The following is a 17,484-nucleotide window of genomic DNA, read 5'->3' as shown; positions in this document are numbered from 1 at the left end:
AAAAAAAAAAAAAAAAAAAAAAAAAAAGAAAAGAAGATGAATTAGAAGCTTTTTTCATACATGTTAGTTTCATGACCATGATTTGACTTCTTTTATAGCAAAAAAAACTTTGAATCACATTTATAATACTAGTATCATTTATGTACTATTGTATATACAGCTATTATCCCCTGGTCCATCAATCTCCCCCCAAATACAACACATGCAGCTATTGTCCCCTAGTCCATCAGTCTCCCACCAAATACAACACATGTATCTACGGTCCCCTAGTCCATCACTCTCCTAATCAAATCAAATCAACTCCACACGAAAAGGTTCTCAGGATAAGCCTAAAGTCTTAAGGAATCACCTTTTAGAAGGATGGAAGGTGAGACACTTCTTCAAAATATTTGTCACATTTTCAGGAAGTTCCTAGCAAATAAAGAAAAAATAGATAAATGATCAATTCTAGAAATATATTTTACTGAAATATTTAAATCTCCTAAGCTTTGATTTTAAAAAAAGTCTTTATTTGGACTTTATTTAAATTTATAGCCATTTGTCATTCTCTGATTAAAAAAAAAGGCAGCATCTGCAGAGAAATAAGTATAGCTTTAATAACTTGTTATTGTATCCTGATGTGAAAAAAGACTGCTCTGGTATAACTGTGTCCCTTCCTAAAATCAGGTCTTGAAACTTGATATTACATAGATGACATTAAGAGATGAGTTGCAGAGTGAATGAACCTGCTCTTTTCATTCTGCTAAATAGACATAGTTTCATAGTGCCTTCTAAATTCTTACCTCTCTACTCATAGATTAGTGCAGTTCTCAGATGATATCAGAGAAGTTTCTTTGTGCAGCAAATGGTGGTTTGGGCAGAAATTGACTGTTAAAGTGCAGATTAAGCCATATGTCATAACCCCTCTGCAAGGCCCAATGACTATTGTGGAAGAGTAGGTGGAAAGACTTTCAAAGCCAGAAGTTGAGGAGCTAATGACTGCTAGTGGCTCCTAGTGAGGGGAGAGCCAGTTATCTGTAAGGGTTTGGCTCCTGGTAGATAGACCATACTCTAGTGGACAGCCTCACACCCAGGAGTATATGGGCCCCACAAATGGAGTTGATGGGTTATGAAAGGGGGGAGCATGAATTTGTAGGGGTAGGGAGATAAGGGTTGATCTGAGAGGAGTTAGGAAAGAAACTGGGGATGAATGTGATCAAAACCTTATAAGAAATTCTCAAGAAATTATAAAAATAAAAACAAACAAATAGCAATAAAAGAGGTGGGCCTGTAAAAGATAATTGGGTCACCAGGGCTCTCATCTTGGGAATAGGATTTTATCAAACACATTCACGCATCCACAACATCTTCCACCAGCTTGCTTTTCTGCTCTGTGAGGACAGTGTCCTCCCTCATCAGAAAACTGAACCTGTGGGAACCTTTACCTGACATTTCCAGCCTAAAATACTGTGAGATGATATGTTTTATTCATCTCATATTTATTTATTTGTTTGTTTGTTTGTTTATTTATTTATTTATCATTTATGACCCACTCTCAGATAGCCTGTTAGGACAGCCCAAACAGATGCACAACGAACCTTGATAATGTCCAGACAACCATGTTCTTCAGCCAGAACTACTATAGTGTCATCCACACAGCCTAAGAAAAAAGGAAAGCCAGATTAGTGTGCACTGCTTTTGAATCTATCACAATAACCAGGTATGTTTTGATACCATGATACAACATTTCCAAATATCATAATGTAGTTTTGGTGCTTAAGCTACTAAAACATTTTTAAATTAACTTTCCTTACATGTTTTGATAAAACCAGAGGCTTACCCACTCAATTTAGTTAAGCACAGGTACTAAAGTACAGCAACTTAAATAGAGATATGGAAGAAATTTCAAGGAATTTTTGAAGGCACTGTTGTTTGTTGTGGAATAGCTGTACACCATGTGAAGATATGTTGCTATGATTGGCGTAATAAAAAGCCGAATGGCCAATAGCTAGGCAGGAAGGAAAGGCGTGACTTCAGACAGAGCGAAGGGAAGTGAGAGCAGGAACTGAGGTGTTTCTCCAGCAGACACAGAGCAAGTCAGGTGTGCAGTACTAACAAGAGCTAATCGAGCCGTGTGGCAGAACGTGGATGAATACAAACAGGTTAATTTGAATGATATGAGCTAGCTGGGTGCAAGACTAAGCTAAGGCCAAGCTTTCATAATTAATAGTAAGTCTCTGGGTCATTATTCGCAGGCTGGTGATCCAAAGATAGTCCAATAAGAAAGTTTGTTATAGTTGTCTTTTCCTGATTACAAGAATAGTTTATTTTTATAATATGAGGTTTGAAGACTGCGCTTATGTATCTCTGGGGATAAAAAGTAAACATTTAACTTAATAATGCTCCAAACTGTAGTGATATTTCATTTATATTTTAATAAATAAAACTTGCCTGGAGATCACAAAATAAACCAGCCACCCTGGTCAACCTTACAGACCAGACAGTGATAACACACACCTTTAATCCCAGTAGTCATACTAGTTTGCCACAGAAACAAGGCGATAGTGGTGAAGGCCTTTAATCGCAGCACTAGAGAGGATTATAAAATGAGAGGAGACAGCTCTCAGGCACAGTCTCATTCTGAGATTCCTGGAGGCAGGATCACCAATTCAGATTAAATTTGAGGTAACAGCGAATGGCGGGCTGTTTTGCTTTTCTGACCTTCAGGTTGAACCCCAATCTGTCTCTGGGTCTTTTATTAACCAGGCTACACCAAATTACTTGACAAACGTAGTATCTATTCTTGGTAAAAAAAAAAAATCATGAATCAGATGAAATTTTAAGCAATTTAGTTAAAATTCATTACTTTCAAATACTTAACTATTCCCACAAGTTTTATTATTTGTAAACTCTATTGCTGGAATGTCGATGTGTCAGAGCTTTATATAAAATAGTCTATCAGGTTTTCTCTCTTATGACCACATATTTACCTTATTCCACTCTAAATTAGATCACATTTGTTACTATAAATTTCAAACATAATATATATATATATGCCAATTATAAAGAAAAGGACACTATTCATAGACAGTTCTTCATATATACAACTAGTCACATAGAAAGGTAGCTCAAAATTTAGACATGGTGGATGGAAGTAGTTTTAAATTCTATTAATTTGATTATACAAGATAGTTTGCTTGACTAAATCATGAAACTAAGATTTCTTTCCATGCAGGTTCAAGTTCCTTCATTAATAAAGAAAACCACACATTTTAAAAGACACTTTTCATGATGCCTTGTGATGCTTACCTCACCATCAACCTGAAGACACACATTTCACTGTGCTAGGAGAACACTCCAATGCAGACAACAGCTGTTTCTATAGAATATGTTTATGGTTGAAACACAATCAAATATATGAAACTTACCTAAAGTAAGCAAAAATTTTAATCTTTCAGAAATATCCAAGCTCTGAAATAATTTTCTTCCCTAAATAATGGGCAAAATATAATAGTATTAATATTTAGAATTTTCTTTCCCTAGGAATCTTTCTGTATCATAACTGAAGGTTGTTGTCACTTCCATTTATCATCAGAGTTTTGTTGATTATTTAAATTAAGCTTGACCACAAAGAGCTATAGTTAAATAACATTTTTAAGAGTTGTATAATATTTATTATTTAAGTCACCTACACCTAACAATCATTAGATCTAAATGGTATCCCAGGCACTGATCACTTCTGAGAACCACACATTCTTGATGGTTAGTTTTTCCAGATCACCTGAAGTATATCCCTGGAATCCTCAGTTATGTATCATGTTGAAGTACTCTATTGTTCACACTGATAACAACCCACAGCAGTTCCTCTTTCTCTCAAGTTACTTCAGACTGGCATTTTGTGTGTTCCAATAGTGCCTGAGTTTTTATGCCGTCTTTGTTGCTTTTGGAGCTGGGGCCAGCCCAGGACTCAAGTATGCTAGATGGGCACAGTTGCTAGAACAGCATGGTATCACTATGTTCTGTCCCTAGCCCTTTTATACTCTTACTTTAAGACAGTCTTTCCAGTCTGGCCTCAAGCTTGGTTCTTCCTAGCTCAACCTCCAGAATAGCTGGTATTACAGGCTGTTTGAAGATACACATTACAGCAGACCATACCAGCCAGAACAGGTGAGTGACCCGCCTGCCAGTGGAACTGCATCCCACCCAGGATTCCAGGCTTCCCTCACAACCCTTCCCCAGGCTCTTGCCTTCCCAGTTACTCCCCACCCCACTGCTGGGCACTGCTGCCAACCCCTGAGAAAGAGTCACACACAACCAGTTAGTGACCCTCCTGTTCTGTGGCCTGCCACTCCCATCTCAGCACCAGTACCACTGCTGGGTCCTGCCCCAACGCCAGAGGCATCCCACTGCTCTGGTGCAGCAGCTGACTAGGCTGTGACAAGCCTGCCGGACAGACTGCCACCATGCCCTGGATTCTGCTCCTGAAAGAACCCACAGTGCCGCCAACCCCTCCTACCTCTTCATCCTCCCCATGTCCAGCCCTTCCCCAGAACTCCAGCAGACTCCACAGACCCAGAAGTAGTCCACACCAGTTGGAAGAACAGACACCATAGGCCCAGGTACAATCCACACCAGATGGAACAACAGTCACAGGAGTTCTACCAAACACCAGGCTCATTCTATGTATTCCAGAAGAAGACTCAGACTTTACCAGAGGCCAGGCCAGATATACAGAATAAAGTAGACTTCAGCTTTACCAGAGGTCAGATCAGATCAAAAAGCCTAAGACCCCCAAAATCTCAGAGGAGATACCCTACTGGACTTGAAGACTCACCAGTCACCAGAACCCTTGTCCACTTAAGCCAAGAGAACAGAGAGGAAACAGAAACCAAGGAACAAAACACCCATCCAACAAAGACAAACACAAGAATCAACACCTAGACCTATATTCACCCCAAATTCAGATGCCTAAATGCCAGTGTAAGAAAACAATAACAAAAAGGGCGGGTTGGAGAGATAGCTCAGTGGTTAATATCACTGGCTGCTCTTTGAGAGGTCCTAGCAACCACCTGGTGACTCATGATCATCTGTAATGAGATCTGGTGCCCTCTTCTAGCCTGCAGGCATACATGCAGGCAGAACACTACACATAATGAATAAATAAATTTTTTAAAACAATAACAGAAAGGGCAATATATCACCCCAGATCCCAGCCATGACCTTAAAAATAACTTTATGAAGATGATAGAGGTCCTTAAAGAGGAAACAAAAAAAAATCTGTTAAAGAAATTGAGAAAAACACAAAGGAAAATAGGAGGAAATCAATAAATCCCTCAAGGAATGTCAAGAAAAACCAAGAAAAAAACCAAACAGGTGAAAGAATGGTTTAAGACCTGAAAGTGGAAATAGAAGCAATAAAGAAAACTGAGGGAAAAAACACAAACTGAGGGAATTCTGGAAATGGAAAATCTGGGTAAGCGAATAGGAACTACAGATCCAAGCATCACCAACAGAATATAAGAGAAAAGAGAATCTCAGGCACTGAAGATACAATAGAGAAAATAGATCCATAGGTCAATAAAAATGTCAAATCTAAAATGTTCCTAACACATTACATCCATGAAATCTGAGACACAATGAAAAGATTGAACCTAAGAATAATAGGAATATTCATTTTTGTTCTTTATTCTGTAGTCTCTTCTAAACTACCCTGTAGTGGTATTTCATTTGTATTTTAATAAAGAAAGCCTGCCTGAAGATTAGAGAGTAAAACATCCCCACTGGTCAGCCTTACAGAGCACGCAGTGGTGACACACACCTTTAATCCTAGTAGCCACACTAGTTAGCCATAGAAACTGGGAAGTGCATGCTTTAACCCCAGCCCTAGAGAGGAATAGAAGACAGGAAGAGACAACTCTCAGACAGTCTCATTCTGAGATTTATGCAGGCAGGATCGCCGTTTCAGACTGAGGTAGAGGTAAGAACCAGTGGCTGTTTTACTTTTCTGACCTTCAGGTTGAACCCAAATAGCTATCTCTGAGTTTTTATTAATTGTGCTACAGAAGTTGATAAATTTCTTGTAGATACCTTGTACCAAATTTAAATCAAGAATAGATAAACAATTTAAATAGATCTATAACCCCTAAGAAAATAGAAACAATCATTAAAAGTCTCCCAACCAAAAACATACAAAAAACCCGGGGCCAGAATTACCTGACTTTCAAAGAAGAGATAATACCAAATTATTCTACAGAATAGAAACAGAAGGAACATTGCCAAATCTTTTTATGAGGCCACAGTTACCCTGATACCCAAACCACATAAAGACTCAAAAGAGAGAATTACAAACCAATTTCCCTCATGAACACTGATGCAAAAATACTCAATAAAATACTGGCAAAACATATCCAAGAACACATCAAAAAGAACACTGAGCATGATCCATCTCAGAGGTGCAGGGATGGTTCAACGTACAAAATTCTGTCAATGCAATCCACAGAAACAAACTTTGCACACAGTAAATATTCAGCAATATCTGTTGAGTTGAATTACTTAAATAAGAGATACCTATATCAGGGGAGGGGAAAGAAAAAATACCTACATCATAAGAGTTTAGCTATCTGTGTTAGTAGCAGAAAACAAACACTGCATACTTCAAATTCCAACAAAATTTTCATTTCATCTGTGATTTTCAGCAAAATTATATTCACTATCTTTTTTAAATATTAAAACATTGGAATGATTAGACAAAGGGTAATAGAGAATCAGGATATATGGGATTTTCTTTAGAGAATGAAATAGCAATATATAAACTATCATGTTGCATTTAAATATTATTAATAGTAAAATCTAATATTTATAGTCTGTCATACAAAAAATTATAGTACGGCATAATATATTTGTACTATTTCATATATTTTCCAATAACTTTATAAAAACAGATAATATTATTTGTAGAAATGGAATCCATGTCTTGAGATTTAATTCTTCAATAGGAGTTTTCTATTACTTCAGTGGTCCTTGAGTTAAACATGTACTAGGGTTTAAATATGTACTAGAGTTTGAATCTGGAATGTATCTCAAAATCCTGTATGTTGAAGACTTAGTCCCCAGTCCACTGCTATTGAGATGTGATGAAAAGTTAAGAGGCGGGGCTTCCTGGGAAATTCCTTCATCATTGAGGGTATGCCCCTAAATGGGACAGTGGAACCATTTTTTTTTTGTATGTACACACTCTTAAATATTCTCTCTCCCTTCCCCTCTCTCTGTCTCTTGTTCTCTCTCTGGCTATGTGTGGGTGTGTGCATATGAATGCTGGTGCCCACAGAGGTCAGAGGTGTTGGAGCCCATGTGGCTGTAACTACAGATGGTTGCGAGCTGTCAGACATGGGTTCTGGAAACCAAATCTGGGTCTTCCTCAGGAGCAGTAAATGCTCTTAACTACTAAGACATCTTTGTAGCACTCTCTTTCACCCTTTTCAGTAAACATCTCTACTGTCATATGCTGCCTCAACTCAGGAGCTGCAACAAGCAAGTAATTATGGACTCAAAAATCTGTAATTATGAATCCAAATTAAGTCTTGTAAACTTTGTTTGCTTGTAGTAACAGAAAGATAATAGGGCTGGGAATGTAGCTCAGGTAGATTGAGGCCTGCCTAGCATGAATGAAGCCCTGGGTTTTAATTGTGAACAGTGGTGTGTAACTCCAGTTCTAGCACCCGGGAGAGAAAGAAAAGGGCCTGGAATTCAAGACGAGCTTCAGTCATGAAAAATGTTTGTGGCTAACCTGGGCTACAATGAAACCCTTTCTAAAAAACAGCTATGTCTTGTAACACGAAACTTAACTCAAATTTGCACATTTGCTTATTGTTATCAAATTAGATCTTAAAAGCACAAAATGAAAAAAGGCAAACATTCTTAGCAATGATAAGGATAAATGCAGAGGATTACTCTCAAAATATATTGGAAAATTCTGTAGATAACAGAAACAACAGATTGGTGTTTTGTGAGTTTCTCAGGGTTATGTCAAAATTATCTTTGATAGCAACACAGAAGTAGAGAAGATTTAATTTTGCTCATAATTTCTGAGATTTCAGTTCATGCTTGGCTTGTTCCAAGACTTTGGGCCCAAGGTAAGGCAGAATATCATGGCGGTAGGAACATGCAATAGAGGAGTATACTCACCTCATGGCAGTCAGGAAGAAACGGGGGTATGGGGTGGGAGGAGAACCAGGGGTAAGATTCCCTTGAAAGGCCTGCAACCAGTAACTAGTTTATACAAGTAGTAAAAGCCTGAACATATTGAGAAATATCAAAATAAAAATGAAGAAAGAAACCGGGAAGGGGGACTGGAGACATGGCTCAAGAGTGAAAGCACTGATGCTCCTGCAGAGGACCCAGGTTTGGTTCTAGCACGAACATGGAAGCTCATCACCGTCTGTAACTCCACTTCCAGAGGACTCAATGCACTGCTCTGGCCTCTCTAGGCACCAGGCACACATAGTAAGTCATATATGTATACTCATACACTCTATCTTTCTATTCCTGTCTCTGTCTCCTCTCTCTATCTGATAAAATAGAAATAAAGCCAAATTGAGACATACACCTTTTCTATTTATTTAGAGTCAATTTGCACAGAAAACTATTTCATTATTATATAAACTTTCTCTCTAAAAAGTAAATTCTAATGAACACACAATCTTTTTATTAATTTAATACTTCTTTATACGTACCACACAAAGCTCAAATAAAATTATCCCAAGAGACCACACATCTGATTTGGGGCCAGAGGGCAATGGTTTTTCACTTGGCACATGATCAGTACTTTTGAAAATTCCTTGTGCAATTACCTCTGGTGCCAAATATGAGGGATACCTATAACACAAGTGAATAACAAATAATTATAATGAGCTACAATGGCTATAGAAACAGTAGCACATTCTTATAATTAGTGCATGAGATGTAAAAATACTACACAAATAAATCCACAGAGATTACTAGAAAGAATCTTGAACTAATCATAGAAACACGGGCCTTTGCGTCTAGGAATTGAAACTGAACAGACAGGAGTCCTAAATCATTTTAAAAACATCATATCTCTCTGTGGCATGTTTAGTTTCTTGCTCTTCTCTGTGACTGTATCATATCGGCATTACAGCAGGCCTCTAGTTCTTTTCTTTCCTCTGACCACTTGATCTTCTGTTAATGGTGAATTGTTTCATCATTTGACCTTTGAAATAAGAAAGTAATTATTTTCAACAGGTCCTGGTCTGCTTTACTGTGACTGTGATAAAACACTGGCCAAAAGCAACTTCAACAGGAAAAGGCTTGTGCCATTTTACAGTTATACTCCATCTTTGAGGGGTGAGAAGAAGTTCAAGCATGAACTGGAACAGAGTTCATGGAATAATACGACCTACTGATTTTCTCTACTTGCTTTTTTTTTTTTATACAAGACCACCGCCTCAGGAGTGCTGCCACCCATTGTGAGCTTGGCCTTCTCACATCACCTGTTAATCAAGAAAGTGACTTACAAACTTGCCTAAAGGCAATCTGATGGGGGCAATCTTCAATTAAGATTCTCTTTTCTCAGATGTCTTTAGCTTGTGTCAGCACAAATGATCCCTTATCAACTTGATACGCAAAAACATCATTATTAAATTATAATAATATAATAATTTCCTTTCTTGTTTATCCCCCAAATCTGATGTTAATAATGTAATATAAAACAGTATAACTTTAAAAGTTCCACAGACTTTGAAACATTCAAATACTTGTATGTACATATTTTCCAGGGATGTGCACTTAGTGTTGGATAACCAATTGGTGTTCTCTTCCCTCAGGAAGATTACTTCTTCTGATTCCAGAATATCTTACTGTTTGTAGTTCTGTGTCTAGGGTAGAAACGTCCTAAGTTTTCCTCCTTCCATGTCAACATGTCTATTGGTGTTATCCTTGTTCAAGTCATGTTTAGACAGCCCTGTTGGTGAGACTTCATGGGTACAGTATACAGACTGTACAAGCTATATTTATATATTTAGGAATGCACACATACATAAACACATACACAAAAATATCCATCAAAAATTAAAGAACAAGAGGTCATGACTTTGAAAACATGGGTGGGTGGTACATGTTGGGTTTGGAGGGAGAAAAGAAAAGGGGAAAATGATAAAATCATATAATTGAAAAAAAATTCAAACACTTTAAAAGTTCAGTCTCTTAAAAATCCAACATCAACTTAAAGTTCAAAGTCTCTCAACCATGGGTTTCTATAAAATAATAATTAAGTTATAGTCTTATTCCAAGGAGGAAGAACCAGCACATAGTGATAATAAGATCCAAGCAAAACCAATATTTAACATAATAAATACCTCAATATCCAAGACTACTATGAACCTAGAATTGAATTATTAGGCACAGCATGTAGGTATTTTCTATTTTAGTATCATGTGGGTGTGCCTTTCTCAAATTTAGTCATGAACACCGTAATCTGCATTTTTCACTTAATTTACATTATTTTATAACAATAACTCTATGAAAAATACATGCAAATATATGTGATGTCCCTTTCTCATAATATCATCCAAACTTCTTATTTATACATAAAATATAACTCATTTAATTCTGGATAGGTAACTTGAATAAAACTAGTTTATTAAATTGTTAAACCATTATCAGAATGACCTTAATATTCTTTTAATGTACTCACGTATTCCTCTTATATAGAAATATAAAGATGCCATTTTGCCTTCAATGATAATACTGTTTTTCTAAGTGAACGTGTGGTGTCTGTAAAAGTACTAGAGTCTGTAGGTGGCAGCAGCTTGTTTGTTTCCCAGGCACCCAGACCCGAAACTGTATTAATTACAACACTGCTTGGCTAATAGCTTAGGCATATTCCTGGCTAACTCTTTTATCTTATATTTGCATATTTTTATTAATCTGTGTGTCGCCTTGAGAGTGTGGCCTACTGGTAAGATTCCAGCATTGAAGCATCATTCTCCTTCAGCAGCAACGTGGTGTCTCCCTGACTCCGCCTACTGTCTCTATATATCTCTGTTAGGATTTCCTGCCTGGCTGTATTCTCTAAGCCATTGGCCAAAGCAGCTTCTTTATTAAGTGATGGGGGGAAAAAACCATATTCACAGCATACAGAGGGAAATCCCACATCAAAAGTCTAATAAAAAAGCACCAGATGTAATGGTCTAGCATGTGTTCCACTCTTTGAACAGTGCTTTTTTGTCTTGAAGCCCCAGAGACAGCCTTATACATGCTCTGCAATTGCTCTATTCCTGAATTTCTTCCCCAACAAAACCTGTGCTTTAATTTCAGTAAAATCTGACTTGTCTTTCTTCTGTAGAAAGGAATGATAATGCCCACCTCACAAAATTGTTGTAAATATTAATAGATAAAAATGCTCTACAAAAATAGAATATGTGACACAAACCCGATGTTGCAAAAGGTAAATTATTCACTTTTATTCCTGACTTCCAATATATAAATTGAAAATCATAGTACAGTTAATGAAAAGTCAAGCAAAGCTATAATTAAATTGGTACACCAAAAACTTTGGACATAAGCATAGAAGTAACCCTTGTTCTAAAAATTCTGGGTCCTCTTTAACCAGACAGAAATTCATAAAGATCCTAAAAATGGCTCCTTAATGGAGGGCATTGTCTTTCAGCAACTTTCTTATAAGTGTCCCATTCTAACACTTAACGAAAATTACCAGAACTTCACTTTGAACATGGCTGGTAAAATAAATACAAGTGGCTTTTATCATTTGCAGTTTTAACAGGGTATTAAGCTACTGTCCAATCAAAATTAGTGCCCAATTTCTAACTCCTTCCAATATTTCTAAGCAGATGGTAACACTTAGGTTCCTTAATATCTGTCACTGGCGGTGACTGTGAGCCTCCTCTGATGTAAAGGCTCTTTCTGGCCTCACTGTTTGATCACTTATTTTATTTTTCCTGGCTAAGGTCTCACACTTTGTGCTTTATAGCTTCCAGTAAGATTCTTTGAAACTCAGACTTCAAAGCAAGTTGTGCTGAATGCTAACACAAGACCAGGTCTACAAAAGCATTTAAAACCAAATGATTGATACGCCGTAAAAATTCACTTCTATTTATCACCAAAACCTAATGTAATCTTAAATGTAAGTCAGAAACTTAAAGTAACTTTTGTGCTATTTTTATTTTCTTTGATAGAAATTGATTTAGACAAAATACAGATGTAATAGTATTCATGTTTATTATAGATCTTTATAGCAAATGGTAATAATAACTCAAGGAGCTTGAACTTAACTATGAACTTATAATAAAAAAGATGTTTTCTTCCATAAGAACTTGTTAACTATTTTTTTTCCTGTTTATTTTTCTAGACAGGGTGTCTCTGTATAGCTTTAGAGGAAATCCTGGAACTTGCTTTATAGACCAGGCTGGCCTTGAACTCACAGAGATCCGCCTGTCTCAGCCTCCAGACTGCACTGCCTGGCACTTGTTAATTATTACTATATCATTTTTATGTTTCTGAATAAAATTATTCTCTACCATTGAATGTATGTGAAATGTTAAGTTTATGAATTTGTATCTTAATACATAAGCCCTCAGTACAGAAAATTTGCCAACTGAAGAGTAAGTTATTTGAGGTCAAGAACTAGTATTAGCTTTATGCACAAAATAAAGGACAGACAGAAAGTGCTCAATAAATGTTTCCTTACTGACTGAAGTCTCATAGCCTGGATTATACAGTGAGTTCCAGATCAGCGTGAGACAATGATACAAACCAACAAACAAATTAACAAAAACCAAAATCCTACAGGCCAGGCATGGTGGAACACACCTTCATCCAGCACTCTGGAAGCAGAAGCAGGTGGATCTCTGTGAGTTTGAGGCTAGGTTGGTCTACACAATAAGTTCTAGGACAGTCAGGGATATGTAGAGAGAATCTGTTTCAAAAAGGCAAAAGAAAAAAAAAGGAAAAAATAAACCTATAATGTAAGTTTTTAGAATAAAGGTGAAATTTTCCAAAAATTCTAAAAATTTAAGCAATATTCTTCTTTGGGAATTTCCTCCATGAGACTCCTGGAAATATGTGGAGGACGGATTTTTGAGAGCTCATGGAGCAAACACAAAGGAATACTATCAAAAACTGCCACACTGCATAGGAATAAATATGATTACGATTGCTAGGTTAGATAAGTTTGGTTTGGTTGTTTTCATCATTATTCTGAAACTATGTAGGAGAAGTCTCTCTTGTAGAATATAAGTGTAAGTTTTAGGGATAAAAAGCCAATGTCTACTCAGGCTGCCACAAAAATATCAGACAGACACAAACTCAAGCACAGGAGATGAGAGACAATTTCAGTACAGTGAAATGTTAACATGGAGAAGCTGAAGGACATCAGAAATCCTTTTTCTTATTTTTGTTAAAAATAATGGAGATGTAAGGGAAAGGATTACATCATGAAAATGTTTCAGAGGAATCATGCAACAATACAGCCGTCTCTATCAGAAACATTTATCTAAATATACCATAAATAAATTTCCACTCATTTCTCGGAAGGCAGCATAGATCTGGAATTTCACACCAGAAACAATTAAATAGACTTCTTTACTATACTTGTAATTTATCTCATTACTTCCAATACCCACAATGAATCAACTTGAATTTAAAAATACACTTCTGTCTTTGGGAACTAGGAACACTAAATAAACATAACACATTAAACTGAAAGTAAAACAACTGACATTTTCCAGCCTATAAATGAACACACTATCATTAAAAATCTGGTCTGCTTTCTTACCTTACACCACTTAATTCCTAATGAAATGCAATTAATTAAGGAATATCATAAGGTAAACACAGCCAATGATTTGTGACTTTTTGTTTCTGTTCTGCTAAAAATCAATTCAGGAATCTTTGAGATACCAGGGAAAATACTCATTGTCTACTTGTTAATGAAGTATATAGAAAAATAAAATGTAGTAAATAAAGAAAACTGTTTTCATGTCAAGAACCACTAACCAAGCTGGACGGTGGCGCATGCCTTTAATCCCAGCACTCGGGAGGCAGAGGCAGGTGGATCTCTGTGAGTTCGAGACCAGCCTGGTCTACAAGAGCTAGTTCCAGGACAGGCTCCAAAACCACAGAGAAACCCTGTCTCGAAACCCCCCCCCCAAAAAAAAAGAACCACTAACCAAATATATACTATCGAAGTTCATCAAGGTTAAGATAGAATTAAAATAGAGGAAAACAATCCTTACCCTATTGGGAAATCGACATCATCACCATGAGCTGTCATGTGATAAAGTCCAAATTTAGCCAGTTTAATATGACCCTACAATTAAAAAGAGAGAAAATCACAATGAAATATCTTAATACAAATGACAAATTTTAATTTGGCAAACAATAAATTTTAAGTTTTTTGTTTGCCACAAATACATCATTTTTATACAGTTATTACTGTATTATTTTGAAACATATTATTAGTCTTATTTCTCTGATTAATGCAGGATTTCAGTAGCTTTCATTCTCAAGCAACATAAAACTATCTATTATTAGCTGAAAATTACCTTTCGATCCAACAGGATGTTATGAGGAGACAGCGCCCGGTGTACTATGCCATGCTTGTTCAAGTATTGTAAGCCCTGAAGTACCTCAAATGCTATGCACAAAACCTTTGTATAGCTACAAAGAAAACAAAAAATCAGAGATCAATTACAAGGTAAATAAAGTCCGTTTCAAGGGAAATGAGATGTACTAAAAGCATTCAGTGATGCTTTGTTGTACCTCTTCCATGCAGACACAGTGGAGCACATACATCTTCAAAATAGCTACTTCCCGGGGTGGTGATGGCACACACCTTTAATCCCAGCACTTGGTAGTCAGAGGCAGGGGGATCTCTGTGAGTTCAAGGCCAGCCTGGTGTACAGAGTGAGTTCTAGGATAGGCACAGAGAAACCCTATCTCAAAAAACCAAACATGTGTGTACATATATTTATGTTAAGTATATGTGACACATGTATACACACATATCTAATTCTACATATTTTTGACTTCCTAATTAGAACGTTTGCTTGTGCTATAGAATCTTACAGTTTGGGCTACAATAAAACCCATCTTTCTTTTTCCAAGGGAAGGTTTTAATTTGAGTAGTACACAGTACTTATAGCAGAATAGGGTGCTTTTGTTACTCATCAGCCTGGTTATCTTACCAAATTACCAGTAATATTTAAAATACCTGGACCAAATCAATGAAAACCATTGAATCTAAGTCCATGAATATATATATCTTCCCAATGGCCACATCTGCAGCACAACTGCTGCATGTAGATGGCTCAGGCAAGGCTACTAAAGATGGGGATGGAAAGATTTTTAGTGAGAATGTCAGTGAGAGTGACTTAGAAGGGTCCTCATAAACAAGTCCTGAAAAATGACAGTACCAATAGATATGCTAGTGAGGAAGGGGTAAAATCTCCCAGAGTCCCAGCTCTCCACCAAGAACTACAGATGACTGACTGCTGAGAGGAGATTTAGCCTTCCTTGGAGATGACTGCCCTTATTAGTTATCTAATATAGCTTAGTTAGCCCTGAAGTCATATACACACAAATAACAAAAAATGTTCGCAATGGGCTGTATTTACATACTTGTGCATATATTTATATGTAACAGTAATAATTACCAAAGAGGCTATTATTTGAAATTGGGGGATATAAGAGAGGCTGAAGGGGAGGAAGAAAAGGGGGAGTTATGTAAATATATTTTAATTAAAATGTTAAGAAAATGTTTTAAATGACAAAAACATAGTTTAAGCATCTCATTTGCCTCTATCTGTTAACTTTAGCTTCTCTTGTTACTCTTGTTCTCTCCCTCTCTGTCCCCACACCCACTCCTTCCTCTCCTTCTCTCACAACACACACACACACACACACACACACACACACACTTCACAATAGCTTATAAATTAATGCCATATTTAGCAGTGACACTAGAGGTCCTCAGCTGCATTGTATTTCAACACAGATTTCTTATGGAATTGGAATCAAATCTTTACAGTGATTGTTTTCATTAAACCAATTTTTAAACACTAAATACAGAAAACTCATTCTACTTCCTAAGAGTGTTTTTATCAATTAATATTAGATGTGTATGTCAAAATTATATTCATGATAAAATGAAGGGGTGTGTGTATCAAAATAAATTTTATTTGTAAAATTTTAAAAAGTAAAGTTTATGAAACTACTTAGCTACATTCTTGGCTACTGTTTGAGACGATATAGGAATCACAGTTAAAGGCTCAGTATTTTCAGTTTGAATCAAACAATAAATCAGACTTACTTTTCTGTCTCTTTATACACTTAGGGTTTAATTTTTAAAATTTATTTTGAAACATAAAATAAAAAGAGAAGGAAAATATTTCTGTTTTAAATACTGAAGACAATGGCGAACGGCACCTTTGGAATTTATTACACTTGTTTGGTTTTGAGGGATTTTGTGGGGAGACAGTGTTTATTTCTGGGACAGGGTCTCACTACAAGGCCCTTGATGTCTTAGAACTTGCTGGCACTGAACTCAGACCTACCTGCCTCTGCCTTCTAAGTGCTAGGACTAAAGACATATCTCAGACTTACTTATTTTAAACCTGTTTTTCTTAATTGGTCAACAAGTTTGAGAATTAAATCTTTTTTAAGCAATGTAATTATAATATAATAACAACATAAAAATATCGAATAGTTAACATGTAACAGTTCACTTGTGTGCGGTTGCATGTGGATCCCCTCCCCCCAACACAGTCTAAGGCTTTATCTAAATCAGACAACTCCAAAGTTGAAACTTATAAATAACTAGCATTGAACATCAGTTTAAGTCAGTAAATTTTAGTTTCTGTGGTATAGTTTGAAGTAGTGTGTCTCATCTGGACTCATGCTTGAGTCATTGATTCACCCAGTTGGTAACACTGTTCAAGGATCTTTTGGATTTTGTGTGTCAATGGGACACACAAGGCCATTAGAGGGGATTAAGATAAGGACTCCATTATTTCCCATTTTGCCCAGATGCAGGCAAGCACACAAAAGCTCCCAATAACAAATCTTCCCCATAGTGGATTGTATCTACTGACCCATCAGTTAGAATACATCCTTCTTTACTTAGTTATCTGCCAGACATTCTGTTATGGTAACAAAAAAATGACTAAAATTGAACATCAGGACCAAGAAGTAGAGTACCCATGATAAGCCTGACTATATGTTCCTAGGCCTCTGGAATTTGTTTATAGGAAGAATTTAGAATTTTGGAGTCACAGGTTAGTGATGTCTGAGAATGCTATATGGAAAGCTTAGTAAATGATTCTGACGGGAGTGTGAAAGACCAAGATGCTAATAGAAATGAGACCATAAACGGTCTCTCATCAAGTTTCAAATGGAACAAGCATTCTATTGGAAATGAGCCTAGAGGCCATCCATGTTACACTCTGGCAAGTCATCTGGACACAAGCTTGT

At 36.6% G+C, this 17,484-nt stretch overlaps 1 protein-coding gene across 3 annotated transcripts in view; it reads right to left on the bottom strand.

The window, feature by feature from the left end:
• The window catches only part of Tbck (TBC1 domain containing kinase), a 134,137-nt gene that overhangs the window by 100,521 nt on the left and 16,132 nt on the right, over positions 1-17,484 (bottom strand). For all 3 annotated transcript variants that reach the window (XM_026784153.1, XM_005357301.3, XM_026784154.1), the window contains exons 4-9: positions 14,559-14,673; positions 14,250-14,323; positions 8,712-8,853; positions 3,408-3,468; positions 1,578-1,639; positions 350-411 (exon numbers count right to left, since the gene is read on the bottom strand). In XM_026784153.1, coding sequence (XP_026639954.1) covers positions 350-411; positions 1,578-1,639; positions 3,408-3,468; positions 8,712-8,853; positions 14,250-14,323; positions 14,559-14,673 — 516 coding nt within the window. The remainder of the gene's footprint in view (positions 1-349; positions 412-1,577; positions 1,640-3,407; positions 3,469-8,711; positions 8,854-14,249; positions 14,324-14,558; positions 14,674-17,484) is intronic.

This window comes from Microtus ochrogaster, chromosome 21, assembly GCF_000317375.1.
Source record: "Microtus ochrogaster isolate Prairie Vole_2 chromosome 21, MicOch1.0, whole genome shotgun sequence".
Classification (NCBI taxonomy): domain Eukaryota; kingdom Metazoa; phylum Chordata; class Mammalia; order Rodentia; family Cricetidae; genus Microtus; species Microtus ochrogaster.
The sequence above is the reverse complement of the archived record's forward strand: the minus strand, read 5'-3'. Positions and strand labels throughout refer to the sequence as shown.